The 18,404-nt window shown below is 44.9% G+C and overlaps 1 protein-coding gene across 1 annotated transcript in view; it reads left to right on the forward strand.

Moving 5' to 3' along the window:
• Positions 1-18,404, forward strand: part of dnah5 (dynein, axonemal, heavy chain 5) — a 521,599-nt gene that overhangs the window by 369,695 nt on the left and 133,500 nt on the right. The window contains exons 60-63 of the mRNA XM_072509474.1: positions 1,705-1,884; positions 4,264-4,401; positions 8,038-8,173; positions 14,254-14,570. Coding sequence (XP_072365575.1) covers positions 1,705-1,884; positions 4,264-4,401; positions 8,038-8,173; positions 14,254-14,570 — 771 coding nt within the window. The remainder of the gene's footprint in view (positions 1-1,704; positions 1,885-4,263; positions 4,402-8,037; positions 8,174-14,253; positions 14,571-18,404) is intronic.

The following is an 18,404-nucleotide window of genomic DNA, read 5'->3' on the forward strand; positions in this document are numbered from 1 at the left end:
ATTAAGAAGTTGCCTCGGGGCGTCTCATGAATTGGGGAGCACAGGCGAGATGTTACGGCCATTTTGGCGGAGGAAGGATCTCTAATTAAAGGGAACACACAATGGGTGAGGTTTCGCAACTACTATGCAACCGATACAGGATAGGGCAGCGGAAAGGGCCCTGAGATTCAGGTGGAAGCAGGAGGGCCCCCAAAACAAGCTGGGCATCAGGACACTAAGGCTCTCACAGCAGGTCATTGCTAATATTTTTATCCTCATGGTGAATAGCTGAATTGCCAGTGAACCTGGTGGACATGCATTGCCAGTATCTGGCAAAGTGTCCGTCACTGGAGGCCCAACCCCCTGCCTCCCACAGTCTCATGTCTCTGAATCATGTGGTGCGATCTCCTCCTGCAAGAGGAGGGAAAGCAGGGTGATCGGAGTGTTAAGGACTTCTGTCCAGAGGAGAGGACAACGTTTGTGCAAGGTGACTGTGAAGCATGAGTGTGAGAGGCCGATAGGCTGAGGGTGTGTTGGGTGAGATGCCTGCAGAGAGAGGAATGAGCGCATCTATTGTGCTGACCTGAGGCATGCTGTGCAGGTGAACACTGGGCATGCCAGAGTGTGAGGCTTGTCACCTAATTTTCCCAGCAGCCTTCCACCTCCAAATCCACATCCAAGGGCTTTGAAATTTGTCCCTGGCTCCATCCCCAGGTCGTTCTTACATGGATAAAATGCTATTTGGTTTTGTTTTCTATATTTTTTCTGTACAAGTACAAATTGTACATAATAGGTGTGATTTTCTAAGCATTCATTCGTGACAATACCTGATGCGTATTATCTGAAAATTGTGTTTAATTACTCAAATAGCAAATTATGAATCCAAATTTAAATATGTTTTGGCCTGAACAATAATTGCTACTTTTATCTTTGCCTATTTGGACTATTATAGTGTTTAGGAATATGAAAATATACCTCTTCTCTAGTGTTCTTTTCAACATTTTCTCCATGGCTAAATTGTCCTTTAGGTGGGAGGACAGTTCAGGCTGAGTACATATCACCAAAGCCACTCTTGATATTTTGACATGTAGATGAATGGGAGATATATTTTCCTTCTGGTCCTGTACCCCCCTGCCCCCACCTCCTATCACACTCCACCCAGTCCATACTTCACTACTTCTGATATAGAATTAAAGCAGTCGACTCCACATGTCAGTGGAAAGGACTAAAGTTTCATTAATGTCCCTGCAGAAAATGTAGTAAATGTTAAGGAAAGCCACAAATCCAGTGCCTTGAATGTCCCTTCTGTACGTTAAGCTTGTCATTTAGCATATTATTGTAGCAGCTGTTAAGTGTATATATTTTTAAAACATTATACTGGTTACTAAAAATTGCACTGACAGAATAGCAAGTTGAATATTTTCATGCTGGAAGAAACCATTGGCTGGATTCTCCGTCCCGCCGCGCCACATTTCAGCTTCACCCAGCCGACAGGATGATCCATTAGCCCGCTGGTCAATGGGGTTTCCCATTGTGGGGCAGTCCCACGCCGTCGGGATACCCCCGGGCTGCCAGCAAAACGGAGCATCCCGCTGGCGGAGAATCCAGCCCCCCATTTCTAAATTGAAGTTAGGTTATGGTTGTGTAAAAAGGCAGAAACGTAATTGAGACTGCAATCAAAATGATTCTGCACAAATGCTTAACCATGCTATTTTATCTTTCTAGCAATTTCCAAAAGACACAATTAATGAGGAAGTTGTTGATTTACTTCGGCCCTACTTTGAAATGACAGACTACAATATTGAAACAGCCAAGAGAGTCTGTGGCAATGTAGCAGGCATCTGCTCATGGACGAAGGCTATGGCTTCCTTCTTCTCCATTAACAAGGAAGTTTTACCTCTAAAGGTACACTAAGTTGTTTAATCTTAAGGTGATAGTATTTGATTGTTTACCCCCAAAAACTACACCTACAATAGTATTCCATGGGAGAGAAGACAGAGCGACAATATTTTGATCTGTATGCCCTTTATCGCACAGATAATAAGTAGAAAATGTTTATCACATCTGCCAGCATTGCTTCTCTAGCTATGAAATCATTGTTATTTTGCAGTGCTCATGGTATATCTTTGCCTGAATAATCCTCCTATGTGTCATAGTAGATCTAAATTATTAGAGTAGGCAAGCTCTTCCGAGAGCTGGTGCAGACCTGATGGCCGAAAGATCTTTTTCTTTACTGTAACAATTCTGTAATTGTACAAACAATTTGTATCTGGAATTCAATCCGGATGCACTTGGGCAGGACTAACAAAGCAAGGGAATACATGTAAGCGGCAGGACCCTGGGAAACACCGAGGATCAGAAGGACCTTGGTGCACATGTACACCGGTCCCTTAAAGTAGTAGAGCAGGTGGATACAGTGGTTAAGAAAGCCTATGATATATTTGCCTTTATTAGCTGTGGTATAGAGTTTAAGAGCATGGAGGTGAGGCGGGAATTGTACAAAATGTTAGTTAGGCCGCAGCTAGAGTATTGTATGCAGTCCTGGAATCCACGTTATAGGCGTGATGTGATAGCACTGGACCGGGTGCAGAGGAGATGTAGCAGGATGTTGCCAGGGCTGTAAAGTGTTAGTTATGAAGAGCGATTGGATAGCCTTGAATTGTTTTCCCTGGCGCAGAGGAGACTGAGGGGGGACATGATTGAGATGTATGAAATAATAAGGGAAATAGATAGAGAAGACCGGTACAAACTTTTCCCCTTGGTGGAGGGGTCATTGACCAGGGGGCATAGATTTAAGGTAAGGGGCAGAAGGTTTAGAGGGGATGTGAAGAAAAACCTTTTACCCGGAGGGTGGTGGGAGTTTGGAATTTGCTGCTGTCTGTGCGGAGTCTGCGCGTTCTCCCCGTGTCTGCGTAGGTTTCCTCTGGGTGCTCCGGTTTCCTCCCACTAGTCCTGAAAAACATGCTGTTAGGTAATTTGGACATTCTGAATTCTCCCTCTTTGTACCCGAACAGGCGGCAGACTGTGGCGGCGAGGTGCTTTTCACAGTAACTTCATTGCAATGTAAGCCTACTTGTGACAAAAAGATTATTATTATTATAGTGGTAGCAGAGACCCTCATAACATTTAAGAAGTATTTAGATGTGCACCTGCGATCCCAGGCATACATCTCCCAGCACTATGGGCCAATTGCTGGGAAATGGGATTAGAATGGTTAGGTGTTTGTTTTTGACCAGTGCAGATGCAATGGCCCAAAGGTCTTTTTCTGTGCTGTGTGATCTATGACTCTGTGTATGACTCTATCTATGGACGTCAGTAACACAAGAAGTCCCAAGGAACCTCTTCGGTGGATATGGAAATGAATGCTTAGTCAGGTAGTTGCAGACCTGTCTGAAAGTAAGGTTCTGAAGAGCTTTATAAAAATGGAGAAAGAGGTTGAAGGATAGAGAGGTGAATGGGAAAGGTTGCAGAGAGCAGACCTGAAAGTTCTGAAATATTTTTAATTTTGGAGTGAAGAGGTGGAGCAGAGGTGTTCGGTAGGCTGGGGAAGGAAGAAGTATGAGAATGGATTGGGAGTTGGAATAAAAAGAGTGGAATTCTTGAGGGTGATTACAGGACTGGAGGAGCTTGTGGAGAAAGAGTTGTAGAGAACAACAAGAATTTTAAATGCATGATGGAGGACAGGATTCAGTGGCAGTAAGTAAGCGTGGGAGTGAGAGTCAAATATGGTGTATTGCAGAACAAGACTTAGAACGCGTTGGAGCTTATAGGAAGAGAAGGATGTGAGATCAGAAAAGAGCTAGATTAGTTGATAGTGGAAATAGCAGAGGTATGCCTCAACTGCAGATGGGCAGATGTATGAGTGAAGATGGCCAATATTGCAGAGGTGGAACTAAGTGATTTAAATAATGGATCGGGCGTGTGGTTTAAAGTTCTCTCAGTATTGTACAATATGTCAAGATTGGCAATAGCCTGCTGAGCTTGAGAATATGGCATGGCAGCGAGATGGAACCAGTTGTAAGAGTTTGCCATAGATGATGTCTACTGTTAAGCTGTAAGAAACTGTAACTCATCCAGGATTTGATATCAGGCTGGTGACTAAGAAGTCAAGTGACATGGTGAAGAGGGATATTCGATGGCATCAGCAAACAAACAAATGTTTTCCCCATACCTCTGGATGATGCCATGTTGTTGAATAATTTATTTTCTAAAAAAGAGGAATTTACAGCATTTATTACTTATTATTTGAAATCATACCTCAAAATGTATATCTATTTATTTTAGGCTAATTTAGCAATCCAAGAAAATCGTCTGGCTATAGCTATGTTCGATCTCCAGAAGGCACAAGCAGAGTTGGATGCCAAACAAGCAGAACTGGACATTGTACAGGCAGCATATGAAAAGGCAATGACAGAGAAACAAGTGAGTATTGAGCGATTATCGTCAAATTGATTATTGTTTTTAAAATACATGTAATGGTTTAATGATGAGGTTCGAGGATGGGGATGTGCTGAGCAGACATACACAAGATGGCTCTCTTCCGAAAAACTGGAAAATAGACACTTTTGACCGAAATTAGCCCCCAACAATCGGGCAAAAACATCCCCTCACCCTCTACAACACACGGAAAAGGAGCGATGCCGTGTAGCAGGAGCTCCAGAGGCCACAAAGAGGCCAAAAACAACGGCAAAGGACAGGAGAAGGGAACGAGCGGATCAGCAGACCATTGAGGCGGGGGTCCCCGGCCACATCTGAGAGTGGGAGACCAGCAACCCGCAAAACAAGCTTCCCTCCCCCTACTCGTCGGAGAATGGATGGAAAAAGTTTCTCACAAAGGAACTAAAGGAGCTGAAAGATGAAATCAGACCCGAGATCAAGGCAGTGGTGAAGGTGGCGGCACAGAAAAGCTGGCCACCATGCAGATGGCCCTCGACAAAGTAGAAAGGAGATTGGAGGCCCAGGGAAACACAATCAAGGTCATGGGAAAAGCCTCGACGGACCAGAGCATGGCCCTGGAGGCGTAAATAACAAGCTTGGTGGCAACCGAGGGGAACCTGAAGGGAAGAATTGAGGTCCGGGAGAAATGGTCAAGACGCCAAAATCTCAGGATAGTGAGCCTGCCAGAGGGAACCAAGGGTAGGGACCCCACAGATTATGTGGCTGAGGATTGGGAGTTGTTTAGAATTCAGCAAAGAATGACTAATGGATTGATTAAGAATTGGAAAATTGAATATGAAAGATTGCAGGGAACATAAAAACTGACTCTAAAGGTTTCTATAGATAGGTGAAGTTTCTATAGGTAGGTGAAGAGAAAAAGATTGGTTAAAGCAAATGTAGGTCCCTTACAGTCAGAAAGAGGGGATGTATAAAATGGACAAAGAAATAGCTGAGCAACTAAATACATACTTTGATTCCATCTTCACAAATGTGGACACAAATAAGATACCAGAAATGTTGGGGAATGCAGGGTGTAGTGAGAGGGAGGAGCTGAAGGTGTCAATATCAGTAGAGAAATGGTGTTGGGGAAATTTAAGGTATTGAAGGCTGATAAATCCCCAGAGCCTGATAACCTACATCCCAGGGTACTAAAGGAGGTGGCTCGAGAAATAATAGATACGTTGGTGGTCACCTTCCAAGATTCTATAAACTGCAGAACAGATCCTGCAGATTGGAGGGTGGCTAATGTAACTCCACGATTTAAAAAGGGAGAAAGCATAGAATTATGGACCAATAAGCCTGAAGTCAGTGGTGGGTAAAATTCTAGAATTTATTATAATCAATTAATCTTTATTATTGTTACAAGTAGGCTTACATTAACACTGCAATGAAGTTACTGTGAAAATTCCCGAGTCGCCACACTCTGGCACCTGTTCGGGTACACAGAGCGAGAATTCAGAATGTCCAATTCATCTAACGTCATCTAAGCCTTTCGGGACTTGTGGGAGGAAACAGACAGTGACCCATGCGGGAGTCAAACCTGGGACCTGGCGCTGTGAAGCAGAGCACAGGGAGAGAAGTTTAGAACTAGAGGGCATAGGTTTAAGGTGAGAGGGGAGAGATACAAAAGAAACCAGAGGGGAAACTTTTTCGCACAGAGGGTAGTGCCCATCTGGAACTAGCTGCCAGAGGCAGTGGTAAAGTCAGCTACAATTCTTTCCTTTAAAAAAAACAGTTAGACAGTTACATGGGCAGGGTGGGTATAGAGGGATATGGACCAAATGCGGGCAAGTGGGACTAGCTTAGTGATAGAAATTGGGCGGCATGGACAAGCTGGGCCAAAGAGCTTGTTTCCATGCTGTAAACATCTATGACTCTCTGGCCGGGATTCTCCCAGCCCCCACGTCGCAATTGCGCCCGGCGTGGGGGCGGAGAATGGGGTGTCGGACCCGCGACGCCTTCCTGTGATTCTCCGGCGACCAGAGAATCGGCGGCAGTTGCGCGCGTGCGGTTGACGTGGCGCAGGTCAAGTGCAGTTGAACGAGGCCCCGTCAGTGATTCTCTGCGGTTGACCGGCAGATTTCCTGCCGGCATGGTTCTCATATGGTTCCACCCAGCAGGAGCTCGGCATCACGGCTGCGGTGGCTGCCCTGGTGGGGGGGGGGCAGGGGGATTAGTCTCTGGGGGGCACCATGACGGCCAGACTCGCGATCGGGGGCCACCGATCGGCGGGCGTGCGCGATCTGAAGGGGGGGGGCCTACCTTCTTCAGAGCCGTCCCGCTGTGTGGGTCTGCCATGTTTTGTGGGCCCCCGCGCATGCGTGGACCCGTGGCTGGAAGTGCATGGCCCCTTATTTGCAGCAGGAGCTGCGCGGCGCACGCCAGGGCCCTGCAAGCCCCCTTAAAAACGGAGAATCACCCCGGACATTTTAGAAAAAAGTTCGGAGTGATTCGCGCCGGTTTTCTAGCAGGCAAGGGGACATAGCCCCATTGTTGGAGAATCCCGGCCTATGACTGAAAACAGTGGCAGGATCGGACCGAGTCAGCATGGATTTATGAAGGGGAAATCATGCTTGACAAATCGACTGGAATTCTTCGAGGATGTAACTTGTATAATTGATGAAGGGGAGCCAGTGGATGTGGTGTATTTAGACTTTCAGAAGCCTTTTGACAAAGTCCCGCATAAAAGATTACCATGTAAAATTAAAGCACATGGGATTGGGTGTAGTGTATTGAGATGGATAGAAAACTGGTTGGCATCCAGAAACAAGAGTAGGAATTAATGGGCCCTTTTCCAATTGGCAGGCAGTGACTAGTGGGGTAACCGCAGGGATAGGTACTAAGATCCCAGCTATTCACAATATATATTAATGATTTAGATGAGGGAACAATATTTCATATCTCCAAATTTGCAGATGACATCAAGTTGGGTGGGAGGGTGAGCTGTGAGGAGGATGTAGAGATCCTTCAGTGTGATTTGAACAAGTTGAGTGAGTGGCAAATGAATAGCAGATGCAATTTAATTTGGATAAATGCGAGGTTATCCACTTTGATGGCAAAAACAAGAAGGCAGACTATTATCTGAATGGCCATAACCCAGGGGCAAGGGGAACCTGCAACGAGACCTGGATACAGGTTCAGCAGGTGGTAAAGAGGGCAAATGGTATGCTAGCCTTCATTGCAAGAGGATTTGAATGCAGGAGCAGGGATGTCTTGCTGCAATTATACAGGGCCTTGATGAGACCACACCTGGAGTATTTTGTGCAGTGTTGATCTCCTTATCTGAGGAAGGATGCTCTAGCTACAGAGGGAGTGCAGCAAAGGTTTACCAGACTGATTCTTGAGAGAGCAGGACTGGCGTACGAAGAGAGATTGAATCAGTTAGGATTGTATTTGCTGGAGTTCAGAAGAATGAGGGGGGATCTTTTAGGAACCTATAAAATTCTAACAGGACTGGACAGGGTAGATGCAGGAAGGATGTTCCCGATGAGATCCAACGTACAATTTCAGATGTGCTCTGACCGTTTGCTTCTGATACGGACTCTACTTAATGCATACCTAAAGATTTATTTTCAGGAGACTAATGTTACGGAGCTGACATCCTTTGTTTCTTCTTCTTAGGCATTATTGGAGGATGCCGGACGCTGCCGACACAAAATGCAGACAGCTTCCACTCTGATCAGTGGGCTGGCCGGTGAAAAGGAACGATGGACCAAACAGAGTAAGGAATTCTCAGCGCAGACCAAACGTCTTGTGGGTAAGAACTAACTCCACTTATAGCTGAAATATGTTTTGTACTGGTGCAGTTTGCGCTTTCTGCCCTTTCAAAAATAGGTATATGACATTCAGGAGCCCAGTGCTTCAGTCCCTCCACTGCATTATTGGACAGCATGTCAAAAAAACATAATGGTTGAATCAACATTCAGAATATCTTAAAAAAGAAATACTTTAAATTATAGCATTTTACTAAAAAAAATTCTAAATCTGACTGGAATCATGAAATTGGGCACAGTCTGGATAATTGATGTTGTGAAAGATAAATCAGTATTGGAAATTCTGCAATCAGTAGCATTCTATAATCAATATGCAACAGCTTTTATTTTTAATGAACTGTTAAATGAGTTTCAGGTAAAATTTAAGCTCAGTATACTGGAGGTTTAATGGTGCACCCTCACTGCAGATTCAGTACCCATTCGGCTTTGCACTGGAATTTGAATATAAATGAAGTGTGAACGTCTGAAGTGTCTTGGAAACAAAAATGAGATTCCATGGGGATAATTTTCCCATGCTGCCCGGAGCGGGTTTTGCGGCAGGTGGATTCCTGCCAGCACCAAAACAATTTGCAATTCTTCTATTGATGGGTTGTGTATCTCACTGAGTCGTGACATGAATTCCATTTGCATACATTACCATCTTAAAACATGCTTCTCAACGGAATTATGTAATGCCTTCCAATCTTGCATCATACCAGCAGGCAATTGTGCCGGTCTGAATCATGTTTGAAAAATAATGGCATTCTACGGTCAGACCTCGAAGTCAGTGCAACATTTATTGCCATAGCCTATCTACCACAAAGATGTGCCGGTCAGATTACAATGCCAGTGGAACACCACACTGCTGGAGTTTGTCTGATCCTGGTGGATGCTTCCATATTCCTGAATAATAATAACCTTTATTAGTGTCACAGGTAGGCTTACATTAACACTGCAATGAAGTTACTGTGAAAAGCCCCTGGTCAACATTCCAGCGCCTGTTCGGGTACACTGAGGGAGAATTCAGAATGTCCAATTCACCTAACAAGCAGACTCCGCACAGACAGTGACCCAAGCGGGAAGGACAAGGGTACACAGGAGGGGAGGGGGGGGAGGGAATAATGCAGGTAGAGGGTAGACTGTGGGATTCAGATGTTAAACCTCAGCAATGGCATCTTGATCACTTTGATGTATCTGTTAGTGCGTCAGATACATGGCTGCATCAGCAACAAGGCTAGTAGGCAAAAACCACTAGAGACCATTACAGTTGCTGTTGGTTCACGATTGTGAGCTTCTCTGTTTTTGGTCATTATTGAAAAAAAAACATTTTATTGAGGCATTTGTAATTTTTAACAGCAATTTCAAAAACAAACATAATACATTCCCGTACTAGCCTCCCCGAACAGGTGCCGAAATGTGGCGACTAGGGGCTTTTCACAATAACTTCATTTGAAGCCTACTTGTGACAATAAGTGATTTTCATTTCAACGCAGTAAATAACAACCCACTCAACCAACAACCAAGCTTACACACACAGTTCCCCAGACCCCCTCCTCCACTCACTGATCCCACCTCAACTATCTCCCTCTAACCCCCCTCCCTCCCTATCTCCCCACCCCCCTTACAGCTTAATTTCTTCCAAAGAAGTCGATAAACGGCCTCCACCTCCGGGCAAACCCTAATGTCGACTCTCTCAGAGAGAACTTCATCTTCTCAAGCCTGAGAAACCCAGCCATGACCCTAATCCATACCCCCGATTTTGGGGGCTCCGAGTCCCTCCACGCCAATAAAATCCGTCTCCAAGCTACCAAGGAGGCAAAGGCCAAAACGTCAGCCTCTCTCGCCCCCTGGACTCCCGGGTCTTCCGACACTCCAAACATCGCCATCCCTGGACTCGGCGCCACCCTAGTCTTTAGTACCGTGGACATGACATTGGAAAATCTCTGCCAAAATCCCCTAATCTTCGGACATGCCCAAAACATGTGGACATGATTTGCGGTCCACCCGCACACTGCCCACATCTATCCTTCATCCCTTCAAAGAACCTTGCTCAAATGGGCGACAGTCATATGTGCCCAATGGACCACCTTAAATTGTATCAGGCTGAGCCTGGCACACAACGAAGACACATTAACCCTACTCAAGGCATCCTCCCACAATCCCGCCTCTAATTCCTTGCCCAACTCTTCCTCCCATTTCCGCTTTACCTCCCCTATCTGGATTCCCTCCCACTCCATAAGCTCTTTATAAATTTCCGAGACCTTCCCCTCCCCGACTCCTATTTTAGAAATGACCTTGTCCTGTATCTCCTGCAGCGGCAGAAGTGGAAAGGTCGAAAACTGCCTTCGCACAAAGTCCCGAACCTGCAGATAACGGAACCCATTCCCACCTGGCAGCCCAAACGCCTTCTCCAAGTCCTCCTAGCACGGGAAAGCTGCCGTCAATCAACAGGTCCCCTAACCACTCAATCCTAGCTCGCTGCCACCTACGAAACTCCCCATCTAGCCTCCCCGGCACAAACCGGCGGTTATCACAAATTGGAGCCCATTTCGACGCTCCCTCCACTCTCATGTGCTTCCGCCACTGTTCCCACACGCTCTAAGCTGCCACCACCACCGAGCTTGTAGAGTACCGAGCCGGCGAGAACGGCAGAGGTGCCGTTACCAGTGCCCCCAAACTTGTGCCCTTACGTGATCCCGCTCCCACACCAACATCTCCCCCACTACCCACTTCCTGATCATTGCTATATTTGCCGCCCAATAATAGTTCCTAAAATTCGGTAGGGCCAGCACCCCTGTCAGCACCGCTCCAGCAGCACCTTCTTTACCCGCAGGGTTTTACCCGCTCACACAAACCCAGAGACCACTGCATTGACTCTCTTAAAAAAGGCTTTTGGAATAAAAATAGGGAGACACTAGAATATGAACAGAAATCTCGGGAGAACCGTCATTTTTGTAGACTGCACCGTCCCCAGGAGCGGGAGCAAATGGCAGATGCAGTACAATATGGATAAATGTGAAGTCATATACTTTGCTGTGGAAAAGATGAAGGAAGAGTATTATTTAAATGGTGATATATTGGGAAGTGTGGATGGACAAAGGGATCTAGATGTCCCGAAAAGTGGAGAGGCAGGCACAGCAAGTAATTAGGAAAGCAAATGGCATGTTGGTCTTCATTGCAAGAGGATTGGAATTCAGAAGTAAGGATGTCTTACTGAAGTTACTCAGGTCTTGGTGAGGCCACACCTGGAGTATTCGGTACAATTCTGGCGGCTCCAACCACACATTTGGCCAGGTGACCAGCTCTCCCCCTCGTCTTCAAGGAGGGATTCTGCAAGTCAGCATTGGCTCCTGAGTGCTTGGCCCAGCTGCAGAATTGCCTCTGGGGTTGCCCTTTGCGAGGTGATTTGGCCTGACTCGCATTGTCCCGTGATGCAGTGAGATTTCAAAACGGAGGGCGGGTCAAATATGGACCTCACAGTCCATGACCTCGGCAGCTCCTGCACCCTTTTCTCTCTTTGCTCATGGGACAGTGAACGCTCAATAACCTGTTTTAAATCTAAAGTGGGCTCTGCCAACAGCTTCCTCTGAGTGGCCATGTTGTTTATCCCACAAACCAGCCTATCCCTCAACATTTCGGAGAGGGACAGCCCGAACTAGCAATGCTCTGCCAGTCACCTAAGGCGGGTCAAGAAGTCAGTGACTGATTCACCTGGAGTTTACATTGTTGAATTAAACCTATACCACTGCATGATACAGGAAGTTTAGAATCATAATGTTCAGCTACCAACACAACCAGCTCATCAAATGATTTGGAGTCTGGTGCAGCCGGATAAGTGAGACTCTTTATAATTCCAAACGTTGGAGCCCCACAGACAGTCAGAAGGATGACTTTCTGGCAATGGTCCCCCAAAATAGCATTAGGCTGGAAGAAGTACCTCCGTGGGCAACACGGTAGCACAAGTGATTAGCACTGTGGCTTCACAGCGCCAGGGTCCCAGTTTCGATTCCCTGCTGGGTCACTGTCGTGGAAATTATAATAAAGACAAATTCCTCGAGGTTCAATTTAAGGAAATTTATTTACACGGATATATTTGTGGAGAGAGAGTGTTCTGGCTGCATAGCCATTCCACCGCACTCGAAGAAAGCATATCTTTATAGTCTGAAATGACAGCTTGAAGTAAACAGCCATGTTTATATTAAATAGACCTTGGAAAGTACGTAAGATGAAATACATAGTACATATGTTCTTGCCCTTGGCTAAAAACAACTCGAGTACACATTTTGTTATCTTTCGGAGGACAATGTGTTGTCATAATAAGGCCGAGACCAAAATATTGAGCAGTATTTTGTTTATGTTACCTGACCTACTTATTTTTGTTCAAAAGCAGTGTTAAACTATATCGTCAAGCAATTCCCAGCATGCTTCCAAGTTGGCAACTCAGTAATTTCCCTTCCACAGTCACTGTCTGTGTGGAGTCTGCACGTTCTCCCCGTGACTGCGTGGGTTTCCTCCAGGTGCTCCGGTTTCCTCCCACAGTCCAAAGACGTGCAGGTTAGGTGGATTGGCCATGATAAATTGCCCTTAGTGACCAAAAAAGGTTAGGAGAGGTTATTGGGTTACGGGGATAGGGTGGAAGTGAGGGCTTAAGTGGGTCGGTGCAGACTCGATGGGCCGAATGGCCTCCTTCTGCATTTTATGTTCTATGAGTTCAATATACTGGCTGCAGTCTTTCAGGCCTGCATTGAAGACTTCCAGCTTACCCAACAGTGCATCTTGAACTTTTATGTCCCCACGTTCCGGGATAGTAATCTTCCGGGATGGCTGGACGGTTCCAAAAGAGGGTCCGGTGTTTCCTTTGTCCTCGTCGCCAGTTTAGTAACTTGAGGAAGCCAGCTGTAGCGGAACAAGGATTTATTGAATTATGTACCCTGCCCACAGCAGAATCTTTCACAATCCAGTTCCTGTTGGGATAACCGACAGCTCTGAGTGTTGCATGGGCTGGCTTTACATGTAAATATGGCGAGCTCCAGCTGGGTGACCTACCTGGGAAGTGCGTACTCCACGAGTCCCACAGGGAGATTGGCAATGGTCTCCCCATGGTCCTCTTGGGGGTTATGATGGAGTTAAAGGTGTGTTGGCCAGCTGTGCAGCTCTGCTTTGGCCTCCCATGCTGGAGAGGTGAGGCTGGTGTGCTTCTTGGATTGTCCCTGTGACAAAGCGCATCCCTACTCATCTGATCAAGACCTGGAGTGTGTTGTGCAAGATGCGGGGTGTAGCTACCGTCTTCTGCTTGGCAAATATCTCTAAAGCTCTCCAGTAGACAAATGGGCTGGAGAGAGTGGACTATGTGTGTTTGAATGACGCTTTAATATGGCGGCTGGATCTTCGGTCAGGATGGGACAGTTCAAGATATTCTGGAGCAGTGACGTTAATTCATTGCTCTCATTTCCTCTTGATTGCACTGAAAGTTCCATTCACAAAGTGCACCATCGAAGAAACTATCCCTCAAGGTTTTTAAGAACAGAGTTTGGATTAATACTTTCACTGTCAGAATGTATCCAGCAGATTCTATTTGCCTGGATTGTTGTCTCTCTCTCCAATTGTATCTGAAATCTTTTATCAGAAGAGACATTAAACTGAAGTGCCTCTGCCGTCAGGTGAATGTAAGAGATTCCGTGACTCTATTTCGAAGAAGAATATGGGAGTCATCCCTGGAGTCCTGGCCAATATTTACCTCTTAATTAACGTCACTCAAAAAACCAAATTATCCTGCCTTTGTACAAGTTGTGTGTGCATTTTCTGTATTACAATAGTTACTACACTTCAAAAGTACTTCATTGGCTGTAAACCACTTTGGAACAACCTGAAATAATGAAAGGTGGTCTTTGAATGCAAGTCCTTTTTTTCTCTTTAGTGCTGATCTTTTGTTGTCTCCTGTAACCGCACTTCCCTCCACATTCACATCTGTTGCTTTCCTTCTCTCAAAAATGCAAAAGAACTCTGAAGCTATTAATGCAGTTTGAGACATTAAGCAAAAAGTCTAGGCTGCTAATGCTTTTCTGTTTTGGGTTTTCTGTTCCAGGTGATGTATTGTTAGCCACGGCCTTTTTGTCATATTCTGGGCCTTTTAACCAAGAGTTCCGTAATTTGCTGCTGAGAGATTGGGAGAAAGAAATGAAAACTCGTAAGATTCCCTTTGCCAGCAACTTGAACCTTACAGAAATGCTCATTGACATCCCCACAATTGGTGAATGGAACTTACAAGGTTTACCAAATGATGAGTTGTCCATTCAGAATGGAATCATCGTTACCAAAGCAGCTCGATACCCCTTGTTGATTGATCCACAAAACCAGGGCAAGATATGGATCAAAAATAAAGAGGTTAAGAATGCACTTCAGGTATTTTAGTGTTCTTTCTCTTTTGTCTGAGAACAGATGGTTTATGACATGTGTTTAATCAATCTATATCTTTGAAAGGTTTGCATCTGGTTCATGTTAAATATGTGTAGTGCATGGATCAGGTTATTTAACTTTACTGTCAAATTCACTGAAGCTAACTATTTGAAATAAAACAAAATTCACTACCTTCCAAAAAATCCAATTCTCCAGAAAGTAAACCAACCATATTTCTTATATCAGGATTTCAAAGTCACATAGATTATCTACACATCCACTATATTTACCACTAAAGATAAAATGTATAACACCATAAGCACATAATACATAATATGATAAGATTATGATACACAAAGGGATAGATTTTTGTCATAATATCCACGCATGTTTATAATGAGATGCAGACAGGCAGTGATTGACACATAGGATGACCAGTAAGCATACAACACAGCACAGCCAATCACCAGACAGGCCACTACCACTATAAAGCCAGAGGGCACTAGGTTTCCCGCTCTCTCGGGACCCAGCTACTGAGACAGTCAGAGTCCACGAGCTAGCAAGCACAAACCCCATGCGGTAGCTAGTAAGTCTGTTCAGGTTACTGCAAGGTCACTAGGCAGATCAGTATAGTGTCGACCCACAGCTGAATATGTACAGCAGTTCATCTAGTTGAATAAAACAGTGTTGGATCTTCTCCTGTGTTAGACGTCTGTTTCTAACTTCCCTGCATCGCGTGCAGTCCACATCGAACCAACCTGCCTAACACATCAATCTTGACCCTGCAATATTGTAAAACGGGTGTCAGTGATGAATTGGCAATCCATTGGTGCATGTCTCCCCCCCCCCCCCCCCCCCACCCCCATCCCATTCAGTTTGGATTATAAGAGCTTTTACAAATATATAAAATGGAGGAAACTGGTTAAAGCAAACATTGGTCCGTTTCGGGCAAAGAAGGAAGAAATTATCATGGGGATTGAGAAATGGCAGAGACATTGGACAAATATTTTGTGCATGTCTTCACAGTACAATACATATTATATATCAGTACAAGAAGTTAGCCAAAGATCGGTTGGAGTTACGAATTTAAGATAACTGATGTCAGTGAAAAAATGTATTAGAGAAACTTAAGGGACTAAGCCAATAAATCAATCCGATTTGATGCCAACAACTGGGGTTTAAAAGAAATGAGCTGCAGAGATAATGGATAAGCTGGTTCTGAGTTTTGAAAAAAATAGCTAGATTATGGAATGGTCCTAATGGATTGCAAGTTGGCAAATGTAACAGTTATTCAAGAAAGGAGGGAGACAAAAAATAGGGCACTGCAAACCAGTTAGCCCAATACCAGTCATCATGAAAATGCTAGAAACAATTATTAAGAAAGCTTTAATAATCCACTTAGAATGATCTGAGTCAAAATGGTTCTATGAAAAGGAAATTGTGTCTGACAGATTTATTAAATTTGTTTTGAGGATGTAAATAGGAGGAGAGAAAAAAGAGAGCCAGTAAATGTTGTATACTTGGATTTCCAAAAGCTGTTTGATAAGGTGTTACATAAAAATGTTAATATGTAGGAACTGGAGTAGGCCATTCAACCCGTTGAGCCTGCTCCACCATTCAATATGATCATGGCTGCTCGGACACTTCAATGCCTTTTGCACCCACTATCCCCATAACCCTTTAAGTTACTGTTCAATAGAAATCTATCAATCTCGACCTTAAACACACTCAACAAGGGAACTTCCACAGCCCTCTGGGGTAGAGAATTCCAAAGATTCACAACCCTCTGTGTGAAGAAATGTCTCTTCATCTTGGTCCCAAGTGGCATCGGTCTTATTTTAAAATTGTGCCCCATGATTCTAGACTCCCCAAACAAGAGAAACATCTTACCTGCAACTAGGTTTCAATGAGATTACCTCTCATTCTTCAAAACTCCAGAGAATACAGGCTCATATTTTGCCCAATCTCTCTTCAGAAGACAATCCCTGGAACAAATCTGGTGAATCTTCGTTGAGTTCATGGAGCTGGAGGTAATATATTAGCATGGATGAAAGATTGGTTAACCAATAGAAAACAGACAGCAGGGATGGACAGGGCACTTTCAAGTTTGCAGGCCATAATTAGTTCTGCAAGGATTCTTACTTGGGGCTCAGTTATCTAAACAATCTGTGTTAACGGCTTTGATGAAGGTCCCATGAGTTATGTTCCCAATCTTTCTGACAATACAAAGCTAGGTAGGTATATGAGCCGTGAAGAGCACAGAGGCTGCAAAGAGAGATATGCAAGCTAAGTGAGTGGGCAACAAGGTGACAGATGGAGTATTGTAATGGAAAGTGTGAGGTTATTTACTTTGCTAAAAAGAATAGAAAGCCAGTATATTTTTTTTAAGTATTGTAAATGTTGATGCCCAGAGGGATTTGGTGTACTTGTAATGGGACAGCGAAAGTCAGCAAGCGGATATAGTTAGCACTTTAGGAAGGCAAAAGGCAGGTTGGCTTTCATTGCAAAGGGATTGGTATGCAGGATAAGGAAGTCTCCCTGTAATTGTGCTACCATACCTGAAGTACAGTGTGCAGTTTTGGTGAGCACACATACAGGCACACATATTTCCTATTGGGAGGGTGTTTTGCGAATCCGGCGAAGTTCCAGCTTACAAACTGCACTTCCAACTGTTGTGCGACTTTGCCTATGATTTTTGTCCCGCAGGGTTTGAGTCCACAGTGCAATTTGCGAGTTGTTAACCAGTGTGGGGTGTTTGCGGAGGCGAAGCACGGTGACACACTGGTTAGCACTGCTGCCTCACAGAGCCAGGGACTCGTGTTCGATTCCAGCCTTGGGTGACTGTGGAGTTTGCACTTTCTCCCCGTGTCTGTGTGGATTTTGTCTGGGTGCTGCGATTCCCTCCCACCGTCCAAAGATGTGCAGGTTAGGTGGGTTTATAGGGTTACAGAGATAGGCAGGGGAGTGGGCCTAGATAGGGTGCTCTTTCAGAGGGTCGGTGCAGACTCAATGGGTCGAATGGCCTCCTGCTGCACTGTAGGAATTCCATGGTTCTGTGAGCAGGTTAAGTGGATTGCCCATGCTAAAGTGCCCTCTAGTGTCCAGGGATGTGCAGGTTAGGTTACGGGATTACAGGGATAGGATGTGGTGGATGGGGGCGTGGAGCTGGGTAGTGTGCTCTTTTGGGGGGTGGTCAGTGAAAACTCACTGAGCCAAATGGCCTCCTTCTGCACGATTGGGATTTTATGGATTCTCTGAGGTGGTGGGAAGGCTCGACTTGGCCCTCAGCAACAGCAGCACAACTCCTAACATTGCTTAAATCTTTCTCAACCTGACCCCTCACACCATCGCTCCATTCCATCCACCCCCATGTCTCATGCATCTTCCATAGCCACTCACCCAATATCCACCATGTACAGCCCACAGATTCAATGCAAATGTTTTGCTTTCCTTGGGAAATAAATAAACCTCTCTGCAACTAATGAAACATCAAGCACATTATTATTGATACTGAGAGGAAAAGCTGCATTCTGCCGTGTGAAAAGACCTTGTATACTTGTAATCCTATTAGCTTGTGCCAGTAAACCAAAAATCACATCAAAGGTGCGGGCTATTATTACAACCTCTTAAAACTGTCATTCTGTAGTACACCTACTGTGCTGAAAGCCATTTGTATTTGAAACTTAGCCAATCATTCACAATGGCCACATCTGTCCAGAGAATCGAGTACATTCTGAGATGGAAAGAACAGAACTTGTTCATTTCAATTTCAAAACAGTGTAATTGCTAATCAATAGATAGGAGTGGGTGATTAGATTTTCTTCATGGGCTAGCTTCTCT

The sequence above is a fragment of the Scyliorhinus torazame genome, chromosome 6 (assembly GCF_047496885.1).
Source record: "Scyliorhinus torazame isolate Kashiwa2021f chromosome 6, sScyTor2.1, whole genome shotgun sequence".
Taxonomy (NCBI): domain Eukaryota; kingdom Metazoa; phylum Chordata; class Chondrichthyes; order Carcharhiniformes; family Scyliorhinidae; genus Scyliorhinus; species Scyliorhinus torazame.